General features: G+C 43.8%; 3 protein-coding genes across 5 annotated transcripts; 1 reads left to right on the top strand and 2 right to left on the bottom strand.

The window, feature by feature from the left end:
* Window positions 1-141: 141 nt before the first annotated feature.
* Window positions 142-17070, bottom strand: LOC131272205 (sodium-independent sulfate anion transporter). The gene is made up of 9 exons (XM_058273864.1): window positions 16984-17070; window positions 3151-3321; window positions 2925-3063; window positions 2720-2828; window positions 2213-2626; window positions 1776-2130; window positions 1386-1688; window positions 1159-1304; window positions 142-1088 (listed from the first exon to the last, which is right to left on the bottom strand). Exons 2-9 carry the CDS (start codon window positions 3287-3289, stop codon window positions 732-734), a joined length of 1962 nt encoding a protein of 653 aa, XP_058129847.1. The 5' UTR covers window positions 3290-3321; window positions 16984-17070; the 3' UTR covers window positions 142-731.
* Window positions 17071-20655: 3585 nt separating this feature from the next.
* Window positions 20656-21473, top strand: LOC131271675 (large ribosomal subunit protein uL11m). The gene is made up of 2 exons (XM_058273181.1): window positions 20656-20741; window positions 20803-21473. The coding sequence occupies exon 2, from the start codon at window positions 20808-20810 to the stop codon at window positions 21396-21398; it is 591 nt and encodes a 196-aa protein (XP_058129164.1). The 5' UTR covers window positions 20656-20741; window positions 20803-20807; the 3' UTR covers window positions 21399-21473.
* LOC131271673 (ribosomal RNA processing protein 36 homolog) lies at window positions 21391-22455 on the bottom strand. Of its 3 annotated transcripts, XM_058273180.1 has the most exons (3): window positions 22324-22402; window positions 22220-22239; window positions 21391-22154 (listed from the first exon to the last, which is right to left on the bottom strand). In XM_058273180.1, the coding sequence occupies exons 1-3, from the start codon at window positions 22400-22402 to the stop codon at window positions 21444-21446; spliced, it is 810 nt and encodes a 269-aa protein (XP_058129163.1). In that variant the 3' UTR covers window positions 21391-21443. The 3 variants fall into 3 exon arrangements, with proteins under 3 accessions (XP_058129163.1, XP_058129162.1, XP_058129161.1); XM_058273179.1 differs by lacking the exon at window positions 22220-22239 and having other exon boundaries at window positions 21391-22156; window positions 22300-22455; XM_058273178.1 differs by having other exon boundaries at window positions 22220-22455.
* Between the last annotated feature and the right edge of the window lie 292 nt (window positions 22456-22747).

A 22747-nucleotide genomic window follows, 5' to 3' on the forward strand; every position in this document is an offset into this window, starting at 1 on the left:
TTCTTTATTCCGGAGAGCGTACCCTAGGAATCGTAAGTCCATGATTTCTAACGTGGTTCGGGGTGGATGATTTAATAATATTTTTATGAGCAATATTAAATTCAAAATACACCATGATTTGCATTTTTCTGTGTTTTTATTATTTATCTTATCATAAAATATAACAAGTATACCATTCAGTATCTTAAGTTTGCATTGCCTACAATGCGTACATTTAAAATGGTTGGCAATATCTTCGCCGACTGACGATCGCCGAGCTTATCGTAACTACAACATGTGCGTCCTTAAATAATTCGATCAAGCTTCATCTTTCGCAAGCACAAGAGTAAATGTTAAATAATAACCTTATGGTGGTAACGATTTAGTATCAACCATGTTTTAACTATACAGCAACTTTTATGTTAAGTTTGTTTGTCAATCAACTTTTTTTTCTTTTATGTGCATGGTCTTAGAACCAGCTATTGACAATAATTTATTTTCTTATTTAATCTGACGCAGAATAGAGCGATTATTTTTGCATCCAAAATTAAATGGGATCCCCCCATGTTCGTTACTCAAGGGAATGTACAGTAGGAAATGTTGGCATTAATACTACCCAACCGAGGTCCATTGTTCTGGCACTGATCTGGTATCCGTTCGATTTCATTAATACTGTTCGCTGTAGTTGTTCATAAGTCGGGATGCTCAATATATCGTTTCGTGCGCTTTCCCCAATACCATGACACACGGCATTAGGCACTAATCACTTCCTTTGGTTTAAAAGCACGCTGTTTCAGCAAATCGTCCAGATGTTCCTCGCGGTAGTATACGACAAAATCGGCCGGCGATAAACCTTCGAAAGTTGCGCAAACGCTCGGCTTGAGATTGTAGAAGAACAATGGTTGATCACGTTTCGCAAAATCTTGCGTTATACTATCGATTACGGTAGCTGCCGTAAAATCGGCCCCGTACACGTGCGAACAGTCGATGACTACCGGTAGTGACTGGCGGATGGATTGTTTCGTCACCAGGTTGCGGACATAGTCGACCGACGGGAAGATCAAACAACGATCGGGCGTAATGATCAAATATTCCGTTCCTCCAGGGCTCTGCGAAGTGACAAATGAGGGACACATTGTACAGATTTCAATCATTGCATGGACTTGATGTCACACTTACCGTGAGCCGCTCAACGGAAATCTTTGGTCGGGCAGCGTGATAAAGAATGAATACCACATTAAGCCCCACGCCGAACAAAATACCCGCTTCCAGCGGAAGTACCAAGCAGGCAATAAACGTCCCGAGTCCGGGTATCAAATCGCTTTCTGAAATGGGAGGGAAAAAAGAGAACATTTTTCTAAACTGTATCCAATTTGCTTTAACATTATTTTCGGTATTCTCCTTACTTTTACTTCTCCACATCGGCTTCACCACTTTCACCTCCACCATGAACACAACCGCAGCAATGATTACGGCCGCCAGTGACGCCCTCGGAATGTACGAAAAGTATGGAGTGAAGAAGAGCAACGATAGCACCACCAGTGCCATGGTGTAGATGTTTCCCATTGGCGTTCGCACGCCGGAAGCATTGTTGACAGCACTCCGGCTCAGCGAGCCGGTACCTGGGAAGCCCTGCACGAAGGAGTTGGCAATGTTGGCGAGACCGATAGCAATCAGTTCCTGCGTCGCGTCCACCGGTTTTCCATTGGCTAAAATTTAAATTCAATTTGTAAAAGACATTTTATTACACCGCACGCACGGTCAAAATCATCCCCGAAAATGCCCTAAATACTTACAGAAAGCCTTGCAGATAGCAATGTTTTCCATTAGCGCTATCAATGGGACCACTATTAAGCCCGACCCTAAACTAGACACCATATCCGAAAACGACTCCTCGCGGCCACTGAGTGTTTCGTTGGCGGTCAGCGAAAAGGGTGGTGCCTTGAACGATGGCATACCGGGTGGAATGTATCCGATCAGCTTGAACGGAACCGCGGCCGACGCTTGGAACGAATACCCGATGGCGCCACAAACAACTACCAGGATCGCATTTCTCGAGGTACCAACAAGCCACATTATCTTGTTAATAATGCGATGGTTTTTGGATTTCAACTCATCATCCGCCGGGCCAACTTTGAGGCCAGCAATAATCTACGAACATTTTTTAAAAATGTATGTGGTAACAAATTAGGATATTTTCAAAACACAGACAATTTTAAAAACGGATACTTACCCTCATAATCAGCAGTACCGCGATGCAGGTAATTCCGAGGAAAGTGTCCCACACTTGCACATTGTGAATGTCCTTGAAAATGCTTCCCCAAATCTCGAGGAACGTCGAGCCCGAGGCGGAAATTCCGAGCACGTCCTTTACCTGCGAGGTAACGATGATCAGCGAAACGGCCGACGTAAAACCCGACGAGACGGGACCGGACACGAAATCGACCAAAAACCCTAGCCCAAGTATGCCCATCATTAGTTCGACCAGGCCGGACAGAAAGCAGAGCAGTATCGCTCTACCGACGCTGCCGCCCGCCGTTTGGAACGTGAGCAGCGACGCGATGGCGGTCGGTCCCATCGGGACATCTTTGCAGCTACCGAACACAATGTACACGATGCAGCCCAGGAACGACCCGTAGAGTCCGTACTGATGGGGGGGAGGGGGAAAGGGGGAGAATTAAAAAGAGGGAAACAACAGGTTAGTAAAAGGTGCGTGTCAAGCAACGAGCGCCATACTAACCGCGGCGGGAAGTCCAGCGATACCGGAATAGGCAAGAGCTTGTGGTATAACCGTGAGACCGACGGTAATTCCCGCCACTAAATCCCCGATTGCGTCCGTGGAGTTGTATCTGGTGGGGAAGAGCCAAAGAACAAGGGTTCGTCTTAATTCCACACTAGCCCTGGGTGAACCCCAACATCCGCACAAACTAGTCGGATTAACTTACTGCGGAAGCCACCGTAGAATTGGCAATCGTTTTTTAATCATCTTCTCGGAGAACGCACTTTTCGCCTTCCTCTGAAGCCACAGGTGGAGCTGGCCTGCCTGATCATCATCCGAATTGATTTTCTGTCCACTATCTGACACTAGAGGAAATACACAATATTCAACGATATCATTCCACATTCAACTCGTCTTGAACTCCTCGATTCTTCCCGCTTCTCGATACTTACAGATAAATTCGTTCGATCCTCGTAAACCACCGTGTGGTTCTCCATTGTGCGTCGATATATCCAGCGTGGAGCAGCTCAACGCCTCATTGTCGTACGATCCGTCGCTCGGGACGCTGATCGTGTGGATTTGGGTCTTCATTCTCACCAGCCGGCAGTTGGGATCGCTGTCACCTGTAAATAGCACGAAACACCAGATCGAATGTGCGAATCAGCATGTGGGGCTTGTGCTTGAACGGCAACCGACAGACGAATGAAGCGACCGGTTAGTAATGGGTCAGGTTTTATATGACGAAGGTACGACGTCGGTGGCTCCGCTTTCCTGGTGAGACCCATAATTCGTTGGACAAATCCGCTTCGGCTTGTTTTGATTGCCGATTTTGTCCAATGGGTTGTTTCTTTTTGTTTTTTCGAGACATACAACAAACCCCTTCCCTGTCCACCACTTGTTGGGGTTATAAATTTACAAAAAAGTTAGTTTTTTGCCGATTGTAAATTTTGTTGAACTCGTTAACACCGGCAAACGCCACCGGTTTGAAAATTGCGCATCTGACAAGTGCTGATTGTGCGTCATAGGAAAACAAGGACACACACAGAATAAGAGGATCACGATTTCCCGGGCAGATACAAATCAATGGTGTAATGCAAGCATGATCATTTTTTTCTGTATTTTTTTGTAACTTATAAACAGCTGTTCTCCATCATGATATCTACCACAAACGAATTCAAATTTGAAAATATATTTTTATCATAAGAAATCTATTTATTTTATTGGTAGAAATGTTTTAGAATAATTTCCGGTTGATATATCGCAACTAAATAGTTTGGCGAACTTTGAGATCACTTAGTTAGTCTTGTGTTAAATTGTATAAGTTTTGCAAACATAAGCATTTTGATTCGTATTGACAAGTGTGTTCTACATATTTCTCAAAGCACAATGCATTTTACATCTTAGTTATGCCTTTCTAAGCAAAGTTCATAATTGAAAAAAAATATTAAAAAAAAAATTTGACTTGTGTAAACTTTATAATTCAAAAGGAAAATTACCGAGTTACTCTGCTGTGCCGGTGCATATTGTCCTATTCTCCCTTAAATATTTAATCAAATAAAAATACACCTGACGGGACATTTTTCGACACAGACGGTTAAGCTTGCAGATTTTCTAGTGAAGATATCAAAATTAGATGACGCTAAAATATCAATGAGACGACGAAGGAAATAGCAAACAAACACCCCGCCTGCCGTTTCGCTTTGGTTTGATCCACCGAAATGTCACACTAAGCCTAGCGAACAACTCTCGACAATGTCACGCACAGTTTACTCCACTAATTTCAAAGTAGACACATCTGCCTACATTGTTAGCCTCACTTAGCTACCTACCGTTAACCATGCTAACACGTTAACAACACGTTTGCGGTCATGAGCTGCAGGCTTTCGCGTCGTCTTCTATATTTCCCACCCTCCACACTGAAACACACCTATGACGCACAATCGGATAGCACTGGATTATGAGGGATAACGACACCACCAGGGATTGGCAATTTGGCCACCCGGTTAGAATAATGCCTTTTAATTGGCTGAATTACAAGTGGAATAGAACGAATCGGATGCGATGTTCCGATCACACGGACGATCAAATTTCCCGGAAAATTAGCTACCTTCCGACCTGCACGTTTCTAGTCGCCCGCGAAACAACCTTTGCGCACCGACGGTGGAAACTGTTGTGAGCCCGGCGATCCCACGTACGGCGGCTTAAGTCCGTTGGTTGCAATTTTTAAAATCCCGTTGAATCATGCCGTGCCTCTCACAAACACCACGCAGCAGCGCCAATGTGAATGAGCAAAGGGAAGGGCCTGCTTCAGGTTGCAAGCGACAAGTAAAAGTTCGGGGATTTCAAGCCATTATAAAGACCAATGTGCGATAAACTTCTTCTTCCGCTGTCCCTTACCTAGAACCGGCCCGCGCTGGATTGGGATGGTTTTTACTAGGTAATGTAAGATTTTAAATTCCTGTTTGAGACACACACACGTCGTAAAGATTTTTCTTTATTTATATTTAAGTTTCTATATAAACATTAGATGGTTTTTAAGTTTAAAACATCGTTTACATAACTTTTTAATAACTCTGAAGGCAAATCAGAAATATATCCACTTCAAATGTATAAATGTATGTAAAGCAATTAAATTTATCCATACAGAAATATAAGAAATAGAGTTCGAGGTTTAAAAAAACAAATGAGCTAAGATTGTTTTAATAAACGTGTAGGTTCTATGTAGAAAATCAGAACAGAATTATCAAAAAACCAAGCAACCAAGTTTTATTAAAGCATTCTACAAGAAATTTATAAACAAAATCGTAAAAAAATCTTTTTTTGCTTTACTGAAAATTGTACTCAGTGGTAAAACAACTTTAGTCAATTGAAGGGTTTGAGATTAACTATAATTCTATTCCAGTTTTTCTTTATTCACGATAGGATTTAAATTACAGCCCAATTGTACCCCGATAAGTACGATTGGCAAAGCGGTTATGTCTAAGGTTTGCCATAGCAACTACAACGGTTTTAATTGAAAGAAGATCAGAAACTAATCAGCGAGCATCAACTACCTTATGGTCAATAAACACGATGGAATGTTCGCGATCTGCTAGGTGGAAAACCACCAGCTACACCCGGCTCGATTGTTTCATCAGATGTGAAGTGATAAACACTTTATCTGCCTCGATAGAAAATTCTATAAACCGTGTTCGATTGCCGATTGTGTGAAAGTGCGGCCCACCGGTGAATAATCGTGACTGCTAATTGAATTGACCAACCGAGCTGCGAATTTTCCCATGCACACCCGAGCATTATTTTCCCGATTGTTTACCAGCATGATAAAGTTGCGTAACAAAAAGGCTCCCGGCAAATCGGCATGCGATCGCGAGGCTATCGGCGACTGATATGGATCAAAACTGATCGAATTTTGTTGTGCCCAGCCGATGTCTGACCTTGGGCTATCATTCAGGCTAATCTCGCCGGCGCGGTTTGGCAATGTTGTCGGAAATGCCAACAAACTGGATGCTAACCTGTTTGTTGGGGTGGTTTTTGCTATTTTGCCTAGCAAAATCCCCAAACGCTCGAAGGCGTGATAGAGAGGGCATAATTAGTTATTTCTCACTCTACCTCCGACAGTGGTAGTGACGCGATGGCATTCTTGTTTGTTACATCAAGCCAAAGTCGGAAAAACAAAACGCACATTTTACTCCCCACCAGGCGGCTCCATTGCTTGCGTGAGACGGATAACATAATGTAACACGTGCGAGCTAACGACGGCAATATTTTTTTTTATTTATCCAACCGACGAAACGAGCGTGGACCGCAGATTCTGTGCCGCAAAACAAACAAAGAAGTGTTTTTTTGTCTTCTTTTTTGCTCCTCTTTTGCGTAGCAAGCAAGAGCAAAACAGAAGTGGACGGTAAAAAGATCTGTTTTTCTTTTTATTTGCCCGTTTGCTGTCGGCCGGTGGCCTTGGAACGCTTCCCCATGGTAGCCATTTTATTAAAACCAGCCCATTTTTGTTCGGGATAAACCCCGACGCCCACCGATACAAAATTACCATCTTTTTCCCATTATCGACAGCGTTCGGTGGCCATGTACGCGCTTTTTCTGACTGACAGAGAAAAGAGGCGACCGGATTTGTCGGGGGTTTTCTTTTTTGTTTTTTTTTTGTTGTTAACTTACGCGTACGCTTTCTCACCACCACCCCTTTTGCCGGACGATCACGAAAATCACCACCAGGCCCGAAGTGCGTCAGAAAGATCCAGATTTTTCTAGTTCCAACCGACGGCATTCGACCGTTTAATCGTAACGGAGTCACGCGATGCGTCCCGTGAGTGTGCGTACGGGTGTGTGCGTTTTTTTTCTTTCCTCTTTTCAATGACCCTTCACCGAAAAACCGGTTTACCGCGGGTGTTCGCGGGTTTACAATGGACACAACATCCAACGCCGGTGCTCTACCAGAGAAGCTTCCTCCCTGAGTTCCGGAACGCCCCACGCAAAAGGGCAGCGGCTTCGGTTTCCGTTTTGGGAAAAAGCTGGTCCTTAATCGGTCCCTAGTTGGCGTCGCTCATTGATCGAGTGTGAAAAGTTCACATTTGTCGTCGCGTGCACGCGGCCATTTGATACACATTTTATGCAAATCAATGCACCAACCGGACACGCTTCCATCACTCAGTCACCGGTCGTGACCGGATCTGGCGTGTGCGGGCGCTGGAGTCGTCGCAGATAACCGCCCCACGATCGCCCCCCCATAAATCAATAGCCGGTGCACAATTGTGACCGCGTCCGCCGCCTGCTGTAACAATACACGCGTCTTGTCTGGGGCTGGAGCTGGTGTCGAAAGAACCTATTTGCATATCTCCCGGGCAGACTGACTGGTTGACTAGTTGCCCAACGCCGGCTTCTCCTCGTTCCGCGAAGGGCTTCCTCGGTTCACGTGGGAACTAATGTCTACACACCGTTCCCGAGTCCCTGCACACCACAGCTTAGTCCTGCAAAGCCCCCATAGCTGTCAAGGGTGAGAACGTCCGGGAAACCACTCCCAAAAGTCGCCCGGCACGACCATCGAGTCACCGAGGGCTTTGTGAGATAAAATTGATTATTTATGATTGAAACTCACTGGACATATTGTTTCACCCACCCTGCAACCAGTTCTAGGGCAAGGCTATCTTCCGTATCGTGTTAACTCCCCTACGGGGAGGGGGCAGTTAATGGGTAAAGATAAATAAAGAGTCGACGGAATTCGTGAAATGTTAATATGTCACACGTGGGTGTTGCTCTGACCGCACTTCAACTAATCGAATCCATTATCCGGGCGGTAATGGAATTTTCCTCGGAAACCCGCCCGTGTATACTAAAACCCCCCCTCGGCAAACAAAACAAAACAAGTCTATAAACATTTGGCCACGCGAATTAAGCTGCCATAAAGCACACAAACTGGACATCCTTGGCTGGTGACGCACGGTGACACTCAAAAGTCATTGTACTAATCCCGATACCGTTGAACTTAAGAGCCGAGTGTGGTTGGTTTTTTAAATATATCACCATAAAACCTAACGGGTTCTCGGTCCGCGGAGCGGTTGACCTAACCTAACCTAACTTTCGATCGCAAGGCCCAAACGAATGGAAAACAAGTCCCAAAACTGGTATTCGTAGCCCCCAAAAACGATCAGTAACGCGAACACTCTCGCTCAAGGATCTTCCTGGAGTTCCGATTTGCATCGGATGCGGATGTTTTGTTTTTCGATTCTACTCTCTACTGTGTTCGTACTTTTTTTTTTCTTTAGTTCCGTTTTAAGGCGTTAAGATCCACCACAGGACGACTCGTTTCGAGGATGAGCGGAATCGATTAATGATGATCGATTTTGCCAGTTACGATGCGACGATGACGGAAGTAAGGCGATTATAGCAACGAGGACGATCGCTGAACATGATGAGCCATGGCCCAGGCCAAAACCACCAGCCCGACCAGTACGGAATGTTGCCACCACCGCTGGACCTTACCGGTCCGTGGCGCATCTACGCCGAAGCCAATGGTCACGCGAAGGCTACGGCACGCGTAGCACGGGATTTGCGCACAGCCAAGAATGGAAAATGGAATAACAACAGCAACGTGGCCATACGCAACAGCAGACAACGGTGCAACGGATGCGTTCGTTGTTCGCTTTGCATTCCTCGCAGCCTCTGGCGCCGCGCCATCTCTGCGTCGGTTTTTTCTCGAATGCCAATTGATGTTTTCCGCGGTTCCACTTCGACCTTTGTAATCGCAGAAAAGGTTAACCATAACGTAACGTAACGAGTTTGCACAAAGTGCAACACTTCGAACGGTGAGCCGAGAACATAGGTAAGAATTGAACCATCTTCAGGTTCTACCGCTCGGGAGGATCGGTCCAAGAACTTTATAATCCGCACACAAGGATCCAAGGTTGGCATATCCACTTCACAGATGTTCTCTAGTTTAAAGCATCAAACCAAAAATTCAGTGACCACTTGGAGAACCAAAGTGCCCTATGGAATAGAGCTCAAATGACATTGGCTATCCGCCAGATTTAAAGTGACTGTTGGTATAAAGAATACTCCGTTGAATTACCTCTAATTAATCAGATATAATTGCATGCCCATGTTGGATCTCAGAAAAACCAATCGTATTGCTCACGTCATCCGCAATTGCCCAGTGAAAATTAAATTTTTTCATCTTGCATTCGACCCATTTTCCCCCCTTTTTTTAATTTGCAAAACACTCCAAGTGAGATCGTAAGGAAATGGGTCCGCTCGTGTCCATGTTGGACCAACTTGATCTTGCTTATTACACCGATCATGGCTATCCGATCATGTAACCCGTGGTGCGCTCCACGCCATCTTGTCATCCAAAGCTTATACAACACCAGACTGGTCACTAGCACCGGTGCCGGGGCCTCCAGCAAATGGCAGCTGACAGGCGAAGTTATTTTAAGCCACCGAACCGATTAGGGTCCTCCGTGTGCGCATAATTGGCGGACGCAGTTTGCAAAAGCTGCACAAGTTAAAGTTGTTTTTAACCATCGCGCTGGTCGGTGGCCACTAGATGACACGATTGTGCGACCAAAAAGCTGCTAACAAAGTTAGTCGCACCCGGTGAGACAGTGAGACCGATACAGGGTGGGTACATATTAGGAATGCAAGGAGGCATACGATGTCCAATCATCGGCCGCTCTTCGGAAAGGTCCGTTGCAACTTAAGCCACTGAACCTGACCATGGTCCGCGCGAGGAACTGGTTTGAAGACAACGCACCCCAACGGCCCCAAACGTCCAAGAACAGAACTTGTGCGTTCTGCAAAAGGCCAGTACGTACTAGTTTGAACCAGCACTTTAGGGAGTCATCAGAGTAAAAATAAACAACCCGCCGATGACGTTCCGATGTATCCTTCGTTTGTCTCAATGACAAGAGAGTTACAACGACAAAAAAAACCCTTCCATGTCCCATTCGGATGGTTCATTAAAAACTGTCTCCCACGGTGGGTGACCACGAGCCCGATTAGAGCCGATGCTTGCCTGCTGATATTGCAGTGAGTGGGTGGAACACGTGTAAAGCCCACACAGTTTAGTGGCTATAATTGCTGAAAGTGTTGTGGTATTTTTTTTTTTCATTCCTCATTAGTGTCCAACCCCAGTTCCGCTCACTTTTCCCTCCATCGAATACCGGCTCCGTTCACTTCCTTCCGGATGCTGCTGTTTTATCGCTACTGGACGGTGCTGCGCTAGGCCAAGTGCACGGTAACGGTAATTAATTGCATTGTATCACTAGTTAACGGGCTTGGCGATTGAAAATAAACTAGTAATTCGTCGATACTAATAACCTAGTCAAAATGCCTTCACCGTTTGAAACGTGTTAAACCGTGATCGCGGTGTATTCACCCAACATTTTCGTAAGAATATCTGATGGGCATTTTTTTTTTAAATCGATCGCAATGCAAAATGTGGCAATGTCAACGCTTCATTATATGACTCACATGTTTGCTCGACTGCACCTCACCTGCTAACAAACTGATGGGATATCATTAGTTCAACCCTAATATTTATGAGCGCTAACCCAGGAATGTTTTGTAACTTTAAAAATCCATTTTTCCTTTCCTGGAAAGCCCTTGGTTTCATGGAAAAAGTAATTTCCTACACGAGGATAATTAGAGAAAAATGTGTGGAAAAGATTTGTTTTTTTTTTTAATTACACAACTTTTATGTACCAATATATACCCTTGTTTACATTTAGCCATATATTTATATATGTCGAACATATCCAGGTATGTCATACATTTTGTATTAGAATCGATTTATGTTTTTGTTTAAATATCTTTTTTTTAAATCGGTTCTATGGACCAGGACTCGGCAAAGTTCGGCCCGCCAAAACTTTTTTATAAAAATTTTTGTAAATAAGAAACTGGCAAATAAGAAATACTAATGGAATATTTTCTTGCTCATTTCGATTCAGACCAACATTCCCAGGTTCATTGTGAATTTTGAATATTAATCGTATTTTATTTTCAACTTCTATTATTTTGGTTCTGTAATTGGTAAACCTTTGTAAACTCAAACTTAAGTACATAAAAACAATATCTAAAACATATTTTCAACAATATTTAATACCATGATATGTCATACGTTTTGTATATACCCTAATCATGAACATTACGGTTGAGCAATGATCCAAATAAAAAGATGGTAAACTATTCGAAAATATCTTCTCGACCAGTAACCCATTTCAGATGTTAAACAGGCATAAAACAATTGCATTTTAAGTTGTTTCCGAAGCGTATCTATCTCCGTCGACATCGCGGATAGACGTCGCGCTCAACTCGGGAAGGCAGGAACGATCGTACACCAACCCCCGGGAATGACCAGCAAACAACATCAATTACAAGCAAATTATGAATTCCTTCTACATGAATCATGAATAGTAATATAATAAACAATGCCACAAGAAGATAGAACAGAAGCAAATCATCATTGACACAGCGACAAAGTACGACAAAATGCGATCATTATTATTTTCAAACGCATTCCCAAACTATTAGCTCACATTCCGCTGGTTCCGACAACGACCAGAAGCCCAGATGATATACACAGCGGGACTACAGTGGCCGACCGGGTGGTGGGGCATGAAATCGATTTGTTTGCACAGCCTGGTTTCAGCCGGGATCGTATCTGGTGTCGAAGAATCTAGATCGCCATATTGGCTGTTGTTGAAACGTCGCTGACGAAACCGACACAACAAACTATCAGGGTCACTGTCATAGAGAAGCTTGCGACGGTTTTAGTCAATTGCGTGTGTGGTTTTTTTTTTATTGCTACACACAGGCGAAACAAAACCAGTTTGCAGGGAATACCCACGAAACACCGGTACGCCGGGATATTTTAACTTTTATTTTCCACCTCAATGACCACGGATGTGGAAAACCTGTTTGTGCAGGAGCTTCCCGGTACGCGGTACCGGCACAACCGCTCGCACGTTTCGCTGCAGTGGTTTTCTATGGTCAATCAAGCTTCGGATTAAACAAGCCACACCGACCGCACACCCAAAGCCACACTCATTAGTTCCCGGTACCGAGCGGGATTCTAATGACAAACCAAAGGCATCCCAAGATCGGTCGACTTCGAGAAGGGAGCCCGATTCTCTGCAATTCGTGTGAACCGAAAGGGTGTACGAACCGGTTCGATCGGTTCCCCAAGCGCCTTGACACAGCCATTGGACACATCCCATGTGCGCATGTTGCCCTCGTGCAAGAGAGATCGATTGATGCACACACGTCGTCGAACACGCGACACCTTCACTCATTTTGCTCCACGTGACTTCGGTCGGATGGCGCAAGATCGGTTGTACAGATCATCAGCCAATCCTGTTCGTTCTTTTACGCACATCTCCTGCAAGAGTATAACCTTTTCCAGAAGCAGACCACGCCACACTTTGGCGAGGGATTGTTATTCTTCGAAATCGATGATCCGATCGGATTCGTTGTTTACTTCGTTTTCTTCCCCTTGCGATCAAGTAACAACCGGTAGAAACTGGTTGATTGGGGGTTTTTGCTAAGAAAGTGTCTGCAAAAAAAGAAAAGGAATCACCCACTCACACGTACACATCTTCGTCCTACCGCAATGAATAACTTTACAACGGAACCGCCACTTTTACCCTCCACCACCATGTGGCCACCGCGTGCCGGCGGGGAGAAAATTTGCGTAGCCATAAACGGCTCATCAACTTCACATTCTCTTCGGCGTGTCCGCCAGCGAGCCGCATTTCACAGCATCACCATGACGATGGTCAACGAACCGTACGCGATCGTTAAAAGCCGGCGTGAGCGAAACGTGAGCACGTGATGGGAGATCCTTCGCGCGCCCGTTGGGGGATAAAAACGATGGGGCAGGGTTTCTCAAGCCCAGTTTTAGGTCAAGACGCGCGAAGGGGTAGACAGTAAAAAATTACACCTGGAAAAGGTTTCATAAAAAATTTAGTGAACATTTTAATTGAAACTGAAAAATAATTTTATTGAAATCACCATCACAACCACTTTCATGTTACCTAAATAATGATTAAATGTACAGTAGAAATCTTCTGTGCATCTCTGGCTATGCATCTTTACCGCGTGGAGGTTCTGAACAACAAAATTGCATTTTCATGCAAAAAAGAATGACTGTGTTTATAAGAACCCATGGTCAGAAAAAGGTTACAAGCTTTTTTGTTACCTAAAGCCAGCAAAAACGATGTTCAAATGTATAGTTACGTTTGTTGCTCTCACACAAATGTTATTTACCACAAATTGTTTCCAAACCAATGTGGCTGTGATACACCATATCAGTCTTCCATGAATTTGATTATATGTACTAGATGCTATCTCCGAAATTGAAGGATGACTAGCACATATGAATGGTTTATCTTTTCATGTCCATCAATCACTTAAACTAACATCAGTTTTAAAAATGATACGTACATATTGCTGACAACATTTGAATAACCACTTCCTATACTTTAAGAATCCCTGAACTGTAGTGTGTCGAGTGTAGAGTGCGTACATTGTGCTGAGTGTGGAATCAGCTGCAGCTGAACCATGGTTTCTTTTCCCTACTTTTTTTCCGTTGACCTCCACTCAATCTTTTCTCCTTTCGTCTGTGAGTGTCACATCCAGTCGAAGCCTTTCTTTGTCCGATATCCGGTCTTGTAAAGTAAAAGGACACACGGCTTGACTTCGCCGGCAGGCTTTTACATATTTCTAGCGCGGATTGGCGTCCTTTTGAGCTTACTCCTTCTGGGGAGGAGACGAACGCTTTAGACCCCCGCGTAAACACTCGTACGCCAGTTGGGCAATGCCTCCAACGATGCCATTCAACCGGTTGCAATGTTGCAACAGCCCTCGAGCGGCCCATTCGGCAACATGTGGCAGTGAAACGATTCATTACTGGCCTCATCCGCCGGCCCAGCTTCACCCGGCCAGCCCTTTACGCCGACCTTCCGAATGGCTCGCCCCCCGCGGGGTTGCCCTCGTGTAGACCTCAGCTCGCCCCAGCCACAACCCCCACCCACCGGGACACACACCCGAACCGAGGGAAGTTTGAGAAAGTAATTGCAGTGCGCGTCAAACCGTGCCGAAGGTCAAACGCGCATTACTGTGTACGCGAGAAGCAGGTTCGTCGTCGCCACTCTCGTAGACATCTTTCTGACGAATCGATCGACAAAACGGTTGCATTTGGCCTGTCGAAACGAGGGAGTGATTTTTCCAACCGTTTCTTTCCTCCTCCGTAAAGGCCGCAAGACACCAGAAGCTCGGCGAGCATGTTCACGGCCGCTGGTAAATGATCGATGCTAGACCGTTTTACGTCTGGGTAATTATTCAATTCTATTGTTTATCTCGCGTGCCCAGCGAAGAATGAGCGGGAACAGATGTTTGCACTTCCAAGCACATTCCCGAGAAATGGCTGTCCGTGAGAACACGGTAGCTGAGCTTAAATGACGGTGGCACTTTGTAATTGGCTAACAGGTAACGTTTTCTTATTTGCAAACAACCTCCGCCTTCCAAGGTGCCTTCGACGAGATCACCTTTACATACTCATCAATCAAACCGATAAAGAAACGCGGGCACCAAATTTGGTGCACTAAAGCTCCACACAAACAATATAAAAACAATATCAAGCGATAGAATTTAATTTCTGATGGTATACTGTGCACATGGAACTGCATGATCGACGATCCACGATCGCTTGTATCATGACAGGGCAAACATTAAGTACTTCGGACGTTTGTAAAACCAGCAATCATCCAAACATCTCACCACCACCATCCCCCTTCCCATGTAGTTCGTTACACCATCCCGTCTGGTACGAGCATGATTTCTTGATTTCGCAATGAACCGGCTCGAAATCATTGCTAATCAGTTTAAGCAGCCGCATTTTGAATTGGTTTGATTAACAACCCGTGCTTCCCGTGATTTTCCCTTTTGCTGAGGGAATCCCTCCTCATTGATAATGATTTATAGCGGCGCTTCCAGTCGCGCTTCGAAGCAACGAGACACAAGAAACGGGTTTGTTCCAGAGCTGGGTTTAAACAGGAGATGCTAATCGCAACCGCGAGCGCGCGCGGCAATGGCATGTGTTTTCTTAACGTAAAATTTCCGGCTTGTATTGAAATAGATGTCACGTGTACGCGACATGAATTGTTCGCTATGTTACAACATGGGAGAAAGGAAAAAACTGAGTAACACACATTAACATTCCGTAGTACAATTTGAACGGACGCGTTTAGATGTAATTTTTTTTATCTCGAATTATTATATTACAACAACAAAAATACTATGTGTCATAATCCAAACACTTATTCATGTGACACAGCTCTTATTTATTTTCTTTGTGGCTACATAGAAAAGTACATCGAAGAGAATTGAAGGCCAGTCGATCACCTATGACCAGAATCAAAGGCGATGGTAACGGGAAACATAAATCGAAAGCCGTTTGGATGCCCAAAAACAACCGAAAAAACCTGTACAATAATTCTACAATCCTAATGGCCCGGTAACCGCGTTTCGTTCGGCTTTATTTACATTTGCGCACAATCCTTTCGGTTACAATTTTGACCAGTTCATGGCCGGTTGGCGGTTTATTGTTGAGCAAACGTGAGTTTTTTTTTAATTTCTTCAAATTACTGCTATACTCGAATAAAGCACTTTGATGGTATGGTCGGTTGAAAAACCGGTAGGATATTCAATTCGATTTATGGCTTGCGCGAACCATTTGGCGTTTAGGTGGGTGTTTTTGATTGTGAAAATTTTTGCTGAAACGACGTTTTTTGAAACGAACACAAATTTATCTATTTCCATACGTTCGCTGTTCAAAATCGGTACCCATACCCAAACCGGTCGTCGACGGGTCGGGGTTAACGTGTACAATAAATTTTGCAAACCCAAGGTGGGTTTTTTTGTTGCTCTCTCTCCTCGATGACATCCCCGTCTTGTGGAACGGCGCGTCGAACATGTGACACATCCCATACGCGTTACAACAATGGCTCATCGTACGATCACTCCAAAGCGCGCGATCGACTCCTTTTCAACCTGGGCCGCCCACGGAAGCGTTCCTTAACGTTGCAAATCCCCGGGGCCGGCCGAAAAACAAGCACACCTACACCAAGTGGCACTCCGTGGTGGAGGAACATTTCCTGGCGCGCTGCTGATGTGAGAATCCCGGGTAACACGGTGTGGCGGTGCACGTGTGTACTAAGCTTTTTCGTCACTAACCAACCCCGCGCGAACGTAAGTACGTCAGGCGGAACGATGATTTTATAAGGCACGCAACGAATGCAATGGTCGTATTTTCATTTCGATCGTACGTTAGCAAAGCCTTTGCTGCCAGCTGACGCCGAATTCCATTACGCCCGCGCATGGCTTAGCGCGATCGGAGCCCATAAAAGGAAACACTGCAATGTAGCAAACATCGTTTTGGCAAATCAAAAACAAACCAAGAAACGTGCCATCGAACACCAACCGTGGTGGTAAACGGTACGTAGACGAAAAAAAAACCAAACGAGACCCGATTTGCCTGCACAACTGATAACGGTTCGGGAAGACACGCGCCAGGTCGTCATTTCACTTTTAATTTCATCGATGTAGCTAAGAAAAACAACCACCATATCACGGGTGAAGGACAAGAAAAGCTGAAGCAAGACAGATTACACGTCGTTAAACTAATCGAATCGATTTAGATGATGTTATTATGATGATGGAAGCGATGATCGTACACACATGCCTTGCGTACGCTCGGGCTTGTGTGGATATATTCATACACTCACTCGCACTGGGTTACGTTGCTGGGCAAACACGAAGCCTGCGCGGATGTTCCAAGCCTCTAGATGTCGCCGTTCCGTCAAGTACGCACCACCGTTCCACCACTCGGAGGGCTAAAGTATCTTGCTTACGAAGCGGGTTTTTGCTTCTTCACCAAATTCTTGCCCTATCTTTCCGGACCAGGCACACACTCTTTTTTTCTTTCCCCTGGGTCCGTCCCAGCTACTAGCGCGGTCCACAACACAAATAAAAAACAACACCTCCAAACAATTCGCACCCCGAGCCGGGAAGGTTTTGCAAGGCACCTTTCTGTTTCTACACTGCTCTCAGTAAGCCAACACCGTCGATGGCCCGCGTGTGAAAGCACCTCGCGTGTGCTGCTCTGTCGCGATCTTATAAACAACTGAGCGGTGTGCGCCCGACGCGACCGATCGTCTAGTGCAGGCAGCGGCGCGTTTTCGTCTATGAATTTTCCGGCCTTGCACTACCACCAGCGAGCCTGGGCGATGGTACGTAGGTACGGAGGCGTCGATCACCAAACGCGTTTACTACGCGCAACTGCACTAAGCGCACGCACTGAGTCACCCTTGGTGCCTTCGCACGGTTGGCAGTGAAATTAGGTGGCTTTATTCAAACGTCGTTTATCGCGCGGCTTCAGGCGCTTGAACTTTTTGCGGGATGCAGGAGATGAAATATCAGTAGAAAATGTTTGCACATTCTCCAGCACTAATCAAGTAATATCTACATTAAAAAATGGTCTAATAGAAACATTTTTTTCAAGAATAACATCTCTTTTATATTCAGAACAAATGTGACAGCGTTATCATATAACTTTAATACGCTTGACTATTTGTTTGCACTTCCAGGTTTTTTGTGGAGTAAACAGCAGTAAAAATTCAGCTAATGTATATTTCTTTTAGTATTCCATTAAATCTTCAAATGCGATTTTAATCGTGCTTGTGCTCTGTTTAAGCATTTTTTTTAAAGGCGGCGTTGTGGAAAATGGTGCATGTTGTAACATATTGGACGCTAGATAGCAAAGACGGTTGGAACTCTCAGTACTTCACGTCCTCAGCGAGAAGAAAGTGTCAAACTCGCTGTTTCTTTGTTTCACGGCTAGCGGTGAATGGAGAGGTATGGAGCACGTAAAACATGCCTTAAAAGGTTTCCTTTATCAGAAAACATGACTCTGTACATTAGACTCAAAGAGGATTGGAGAAGATGAACCGGGTGAGAATCAACGTGATAATGAAATCTTCAAACCCTTCCAAGGTCTCGCAATTATATTTTTTATTAAAATATTTTTGAATAACCGTAATCATGAACGATTTGAATAATTTTGATATCCAAATGAAACAGCAGATTATCGTGATAGCCACAAAAAGAAACAGAAAAACATGAAAACATAATATTGTCGGCTATGTCTAAAGCTCTGGATAATTGCCGAAACATCGCGTGACTGGTCATTCCTATATTTTTTTTAATACTTAACATATATGACTTTGCATTAACATTGACTTCGTTCAATTATCTTGCGAAGTTTCTGTTTTTTCCTACCACCGATGAAAGTTAGCCCAAAGGTTTGTTATGCATAAATTGCTTATAAACAAATTTTACGTCAACTTAAACTGTTCACACGCGTGGATATTCGAAACCAATTGCCACATAAACAAATACCTCTCAGGACACGCGCTTTCCATTGCAATCAGCATGAATTCGAGCATAAGTGTGCCACACTTCCGCATACGATCAGCAAACGTTCTTTGATTACGCGTGCAAGAAACCCGAGCCCATTTCGAAGCTTCGAATGAGCTGCCGAAATTGGTTGTGTCTTATGAAGAGCGATGGGTCAGCAAGATTTCACGTTACATCGCAAAAATTCACAGTGAATTATCCTGCGTCGAAAATTGAACACCTAAAAGCAATTGCGAGTGAGTATGTTGACACATTTGCGAGAGGCCACGTGTTGCAGATCATACGCGTACGATACTTCTATCCAGTACCTACGTGAATAAAGAACGCACATTAAATCAAGAGCGTGGGCAAAAAAAACCCCCCGCTATGGCACATGATGACATTTAACACGTGCCAGGGCAGCTTCTAACGAACTGTACTGAAACGAACGCACGAGGTGGGCATCAAATCAGGTTCTTTACCTTTCGTTGCACTAACTGCACTCACCTCTATTTCTATTAGAGATGACTTCGCAGTCTTATCGAATATTGCCAAACATGTCCAATCTAATCTTACAACATACGTTTAGCTAAGTCGAAAGGCAACAACCCTTTCAAACGGCAGCGAAATGATTTCATGTGTCCAACCGCAACTGATTAGCTCGAGTCAGAACTTGAAAGGTGTTTAATTGCAACCAGTTTATTGAATCAGTGCTAACCGAGAAAGTATAATGCGGTAGTGAACGCATTAATTCCCGCTCTTCCGGATATATGATGTAGTTTACATTCCGCGGGTACTAATACGCCATCGGAAGTGCTTAGAAGCTATTGAAAAATCTGCCAAATTGCCCTCCGACGTGTTATGAAAATCATCCCATCTTATTATCATCTTGTATTATTCACCCTTCAAAGCGGGTTTCCTTATTATGGAGCATGTATGCTCGTGAATTCAGATTAATTTAAAGTACAGTAGATTGTTTTTTTATATTTAGGGATTTTTTTTCACAAGCTGGTAAACTTTATCAGCAAAATATTATACAGCAGTTTAATCAGGCTACCAAGAAGATTTTTAAAATTATTCACATTTCTACCTTTCTTGATCGAGGCAAAGTATTTTCAAATTGATGAATTAGTTCCACTATTCTATTTTTTTAATCCCGTTTGTTTCCGAAATGAGTTGATGTAATGCAAAATAGTACACAAAATCAAAGCTGTGGTTCAATAGCGTATTTTTTAAAATGAGCCCAATTTGAAAATTTACCCGCATCAACCAGCCTTAAGGTATGCAATGATTATGGCATGGTTTATGTTCTTGATTAGTTTGAATCAAGTTTGAAATTTTCTAAAGCACCCAAGACAACTTTACAGTATATACACATTTAAAGATCCATTCGGTTGATACTAGCGGTGGGAATTGAAGCTCCGGGAGCAAATCCTTTTATTTCAACCGAGCTCTTAACTACAAACAATTTTTATTTCTATTACATCGTTTACACTGACAAGTACACCTGTATTTTCTTACAGACTATGGAGAGTAGTCTACAGATCTACAGTCTATACCTAAACAGTAGAAATTGGGCTCTGTGATGAAGTTGTTTGTCAAAGTTTCTAAGGTTCGTCTTCTGTCATTTTTGCGCATTATATACATTATAACACCATACTGGACTCTTTTCTTTTCTAGTCAGGAATAGTCAGTCCTCTCGGCCAGGGCCCAGGTTCAATTAAAATTTAAAAAAATAAACATTACCCCAAGACGTGCTTTCTTGGGTCAATTTTCTTTCCTAAATTTTCCGGGGTCTGATTCAAATGTAACATAAATCCTCATGAATGCAGCATGTGGGGTATTTTACCGCAAGGTGTCAGTCTCAAAATTCGAATTCAAGACCTCAGTGTGGGGTTTCTTCGCACTATCGCTGCTCCATGAGCATGTGGAGTTGAATTTTTTGTAAAACTTGCTGATAATCCCCAAACGATCCAACTCCGCTATTCCATCTCTAGTTGATAAATTACACAACACTGACAATTCATTCACAACATTGAAAGTGTTTGCTCGTTACAATTTATTGTAAATCTTCCATAGAATACCACAAGTAAGCGCAAGATTTCAATCAATTCATTTCGCAAATATTAACACACTCTTCATCGTTTTAGTCACAATGTCCAAAGCCGCCGGACGATTAAAAACAATGAAGAAAACCTTCGACAAAATCAATCACACAAGCAAGTTACGCACAAACATCCCCGCCGGTATGGCGGTTGCCGGTCCCCCGCTAGGACCTATGTTGGGACAACGTGGTATCAACATAGCAGCATTCTGCAAAGACTTCAACGAAAGAACGAAAGATATGAAAGAAGGCATTCCTTTGCCATGCCGCGTGGCTGTAACGTCCGACCGGGCGTACGAGCTTACTATTCACTCCCCTCCCGCTACATTCTTGCTAAAACAAGCTGCCGGAATACAGCGTGGCGCAATGAACCCCGGTAAAGAGGTTGCAGGAAAAATCACACGAAAGCATTTATACGAAATTGCTCAAATTAAGCTGCAAGATCCACCAAATGCACTGCTTTCATTAGAACATATGTGTAAAGCGTTGGTTGGTGTGGCCCGTACCTGTGGAATCGAAATAGTGAATGAACTAGATCCCGTAGATTATCAGCAGTTTTTGGAAACGCGAAGACAGATTGTCGAGGAGCAGCGTAAAGAATTGCAAGAGAAACGTGAAGCTCGTATGTTACGTGTTGGTTAGAATAGCCATTTATTGAACCCAATTGCAAAATATAAAACAAAGGCACTACGTAGAGAAATCCAACTTTTTCCTATCTTTACCAGTAACCTTCTTTCTTCGTTTATCGATATGCTTCGCAAGTTTGCCGGTCTCTTTAAGTTTGTCGTACTGGTCAACCAACGCCTTGGCCTGCTTCGTACTTTTACGTTCGTAAAACGGACGCTTTCCTTCTTGGATGGCCTGGCGAGCCTGTTGTTTTTCAAGCATCCTTCCTTCGTCCAACGCTTTTTGCTTCTTATATTCGTGAATTTGATTGTGCGTTCGTTGAATAACAAACTTGATCTTGTCGGCCTCCTCGGGATCGGTTGCATTTTCCAGACTGTTTTTCAATTTCTTCAATTCCTTCTGTCGCAGCTCGTTTATGAAGCTATAATTTTTCCTAAATTGGCGACCGCTAAAATAACCATGTTTGGAGTCGAAGCGGGGATCTCTGGGCCCTTCTTTCGTTAAGTGTTTGTTCTTAGCCATCCCAAGAGCCGGAACTTTTCGCTTCGAGGTCACTTCTTCTGGACCGCTGTCATCGTCCGACTCACTACTACTTGATGATTTATTTCCACTTTTCAGCTTCTTGGCAGGATTCGATGATCCTCCCTTTACCTTCCTTTCTCTGGATGTGCCGAAAATTGCTTCATTGTACATTCTGGATCCCAGTCTCCTTTGCAATTGAAGTAAATCTTCAAATGGTATTTCTTTAAACTCCGCCTCTGCTAGTTTGGGCTACAAAAAGCAAGCAATCAAAACATTGTTCACAATTGCCAGTCAGAATGCGACTTTCTACTTACCACATCTCCATCTTCATTATCTCCTAACTCATTGTCAGACTCCTCTTGTGACGAATTATTTTCGCCGTCCCCATCTTCGTCATTTTCTTCAGAATCGTTGTAGGTTTCCTCCTCTGATGAAGATTCTTCCTGTTCTGCGTTTGAGGAATTCTCATTTTCACTGTTGTCTTCCGTTGAATCCATGGCTATCCTATTTTATACAATGTGACTCTGAAATCAAGACCAGTACGCGTAGTTTCTGATGTTGTGTATTTGTAAACATTCGCCATGCGTGATAATTTGACGTTTGTCAGCACAACACGACCCGCCTGACAAAAATTCAAATTTTTTTGTCGCTGTCATGTACTTGCAGCAATTTAGCAGCAATTCAATATTTGACAGATCGCCCACGTACAGTAGATCCCCACAGTACGCTATACTCGATATACGCGATTTGTTGAAAGTGGCAGTTTATTTGCATATTGTACATCCTATCCAGTATAACCATAGTCTTTAATTTAACGAGACATTCAATACATACGGTTCACA

Source organism: Anopheles coustani, chromosome 3, assembly GCF_943734705.1.
Source record: "Anopheles coustani chromosome 3, idAnoCousDA_361_x.2, whole genome shotgun sequence".
Taxonomy (NCBI): Eukaryota; Metazoa; Arthropoda; class Insecta; order Diptera; family Culicidae; genus Anopheles; species Anopheles coustani.

Coding starts and splice junctions, on each gene's coding strand:
- LOC131271675 (XM_058273181.1), top strand. CDS start 20,808: ATGTCCAAAGCCGCCGGACGATTAAAAACAATGAAGAAAACCTTCGAC.
- LOC131271673 (XM_058273178.1), bottom strand. CDS start 22,402: ATGGATTCAACGGAAGACAACAGTGAAAATGAGAATTCCTCAAACGCA. Junction 22,155..22,219: donor ATAATGAAGATGGAGATGTG/GTAAGTAGAAAG, acceptor TGCTTTTTGTAG/CCCAAACTAGCAGAGGCGGA.
- LOC131272205 (XM_058273864.1), bottom strand. CDS start 3,289: ATGAAGACCCAAATCCACACGATCAGCGTCCCGAGCGACGGATCGTAC. Junction 2,627..2,719: donor TCGCTGGACTTCCCGCCGCG/GTTAGTATGGCG, acceptor CCCCCCCATCAG/TACGGACTCTACGGGTCGTT. Junction 1,089..1,158: donor TTTCCGTTGAGCGGCTCACG/GTAAGTGTGACA, acceptor GTCACTTCGCAG/AGCCCTGGAGGAACGGAATA.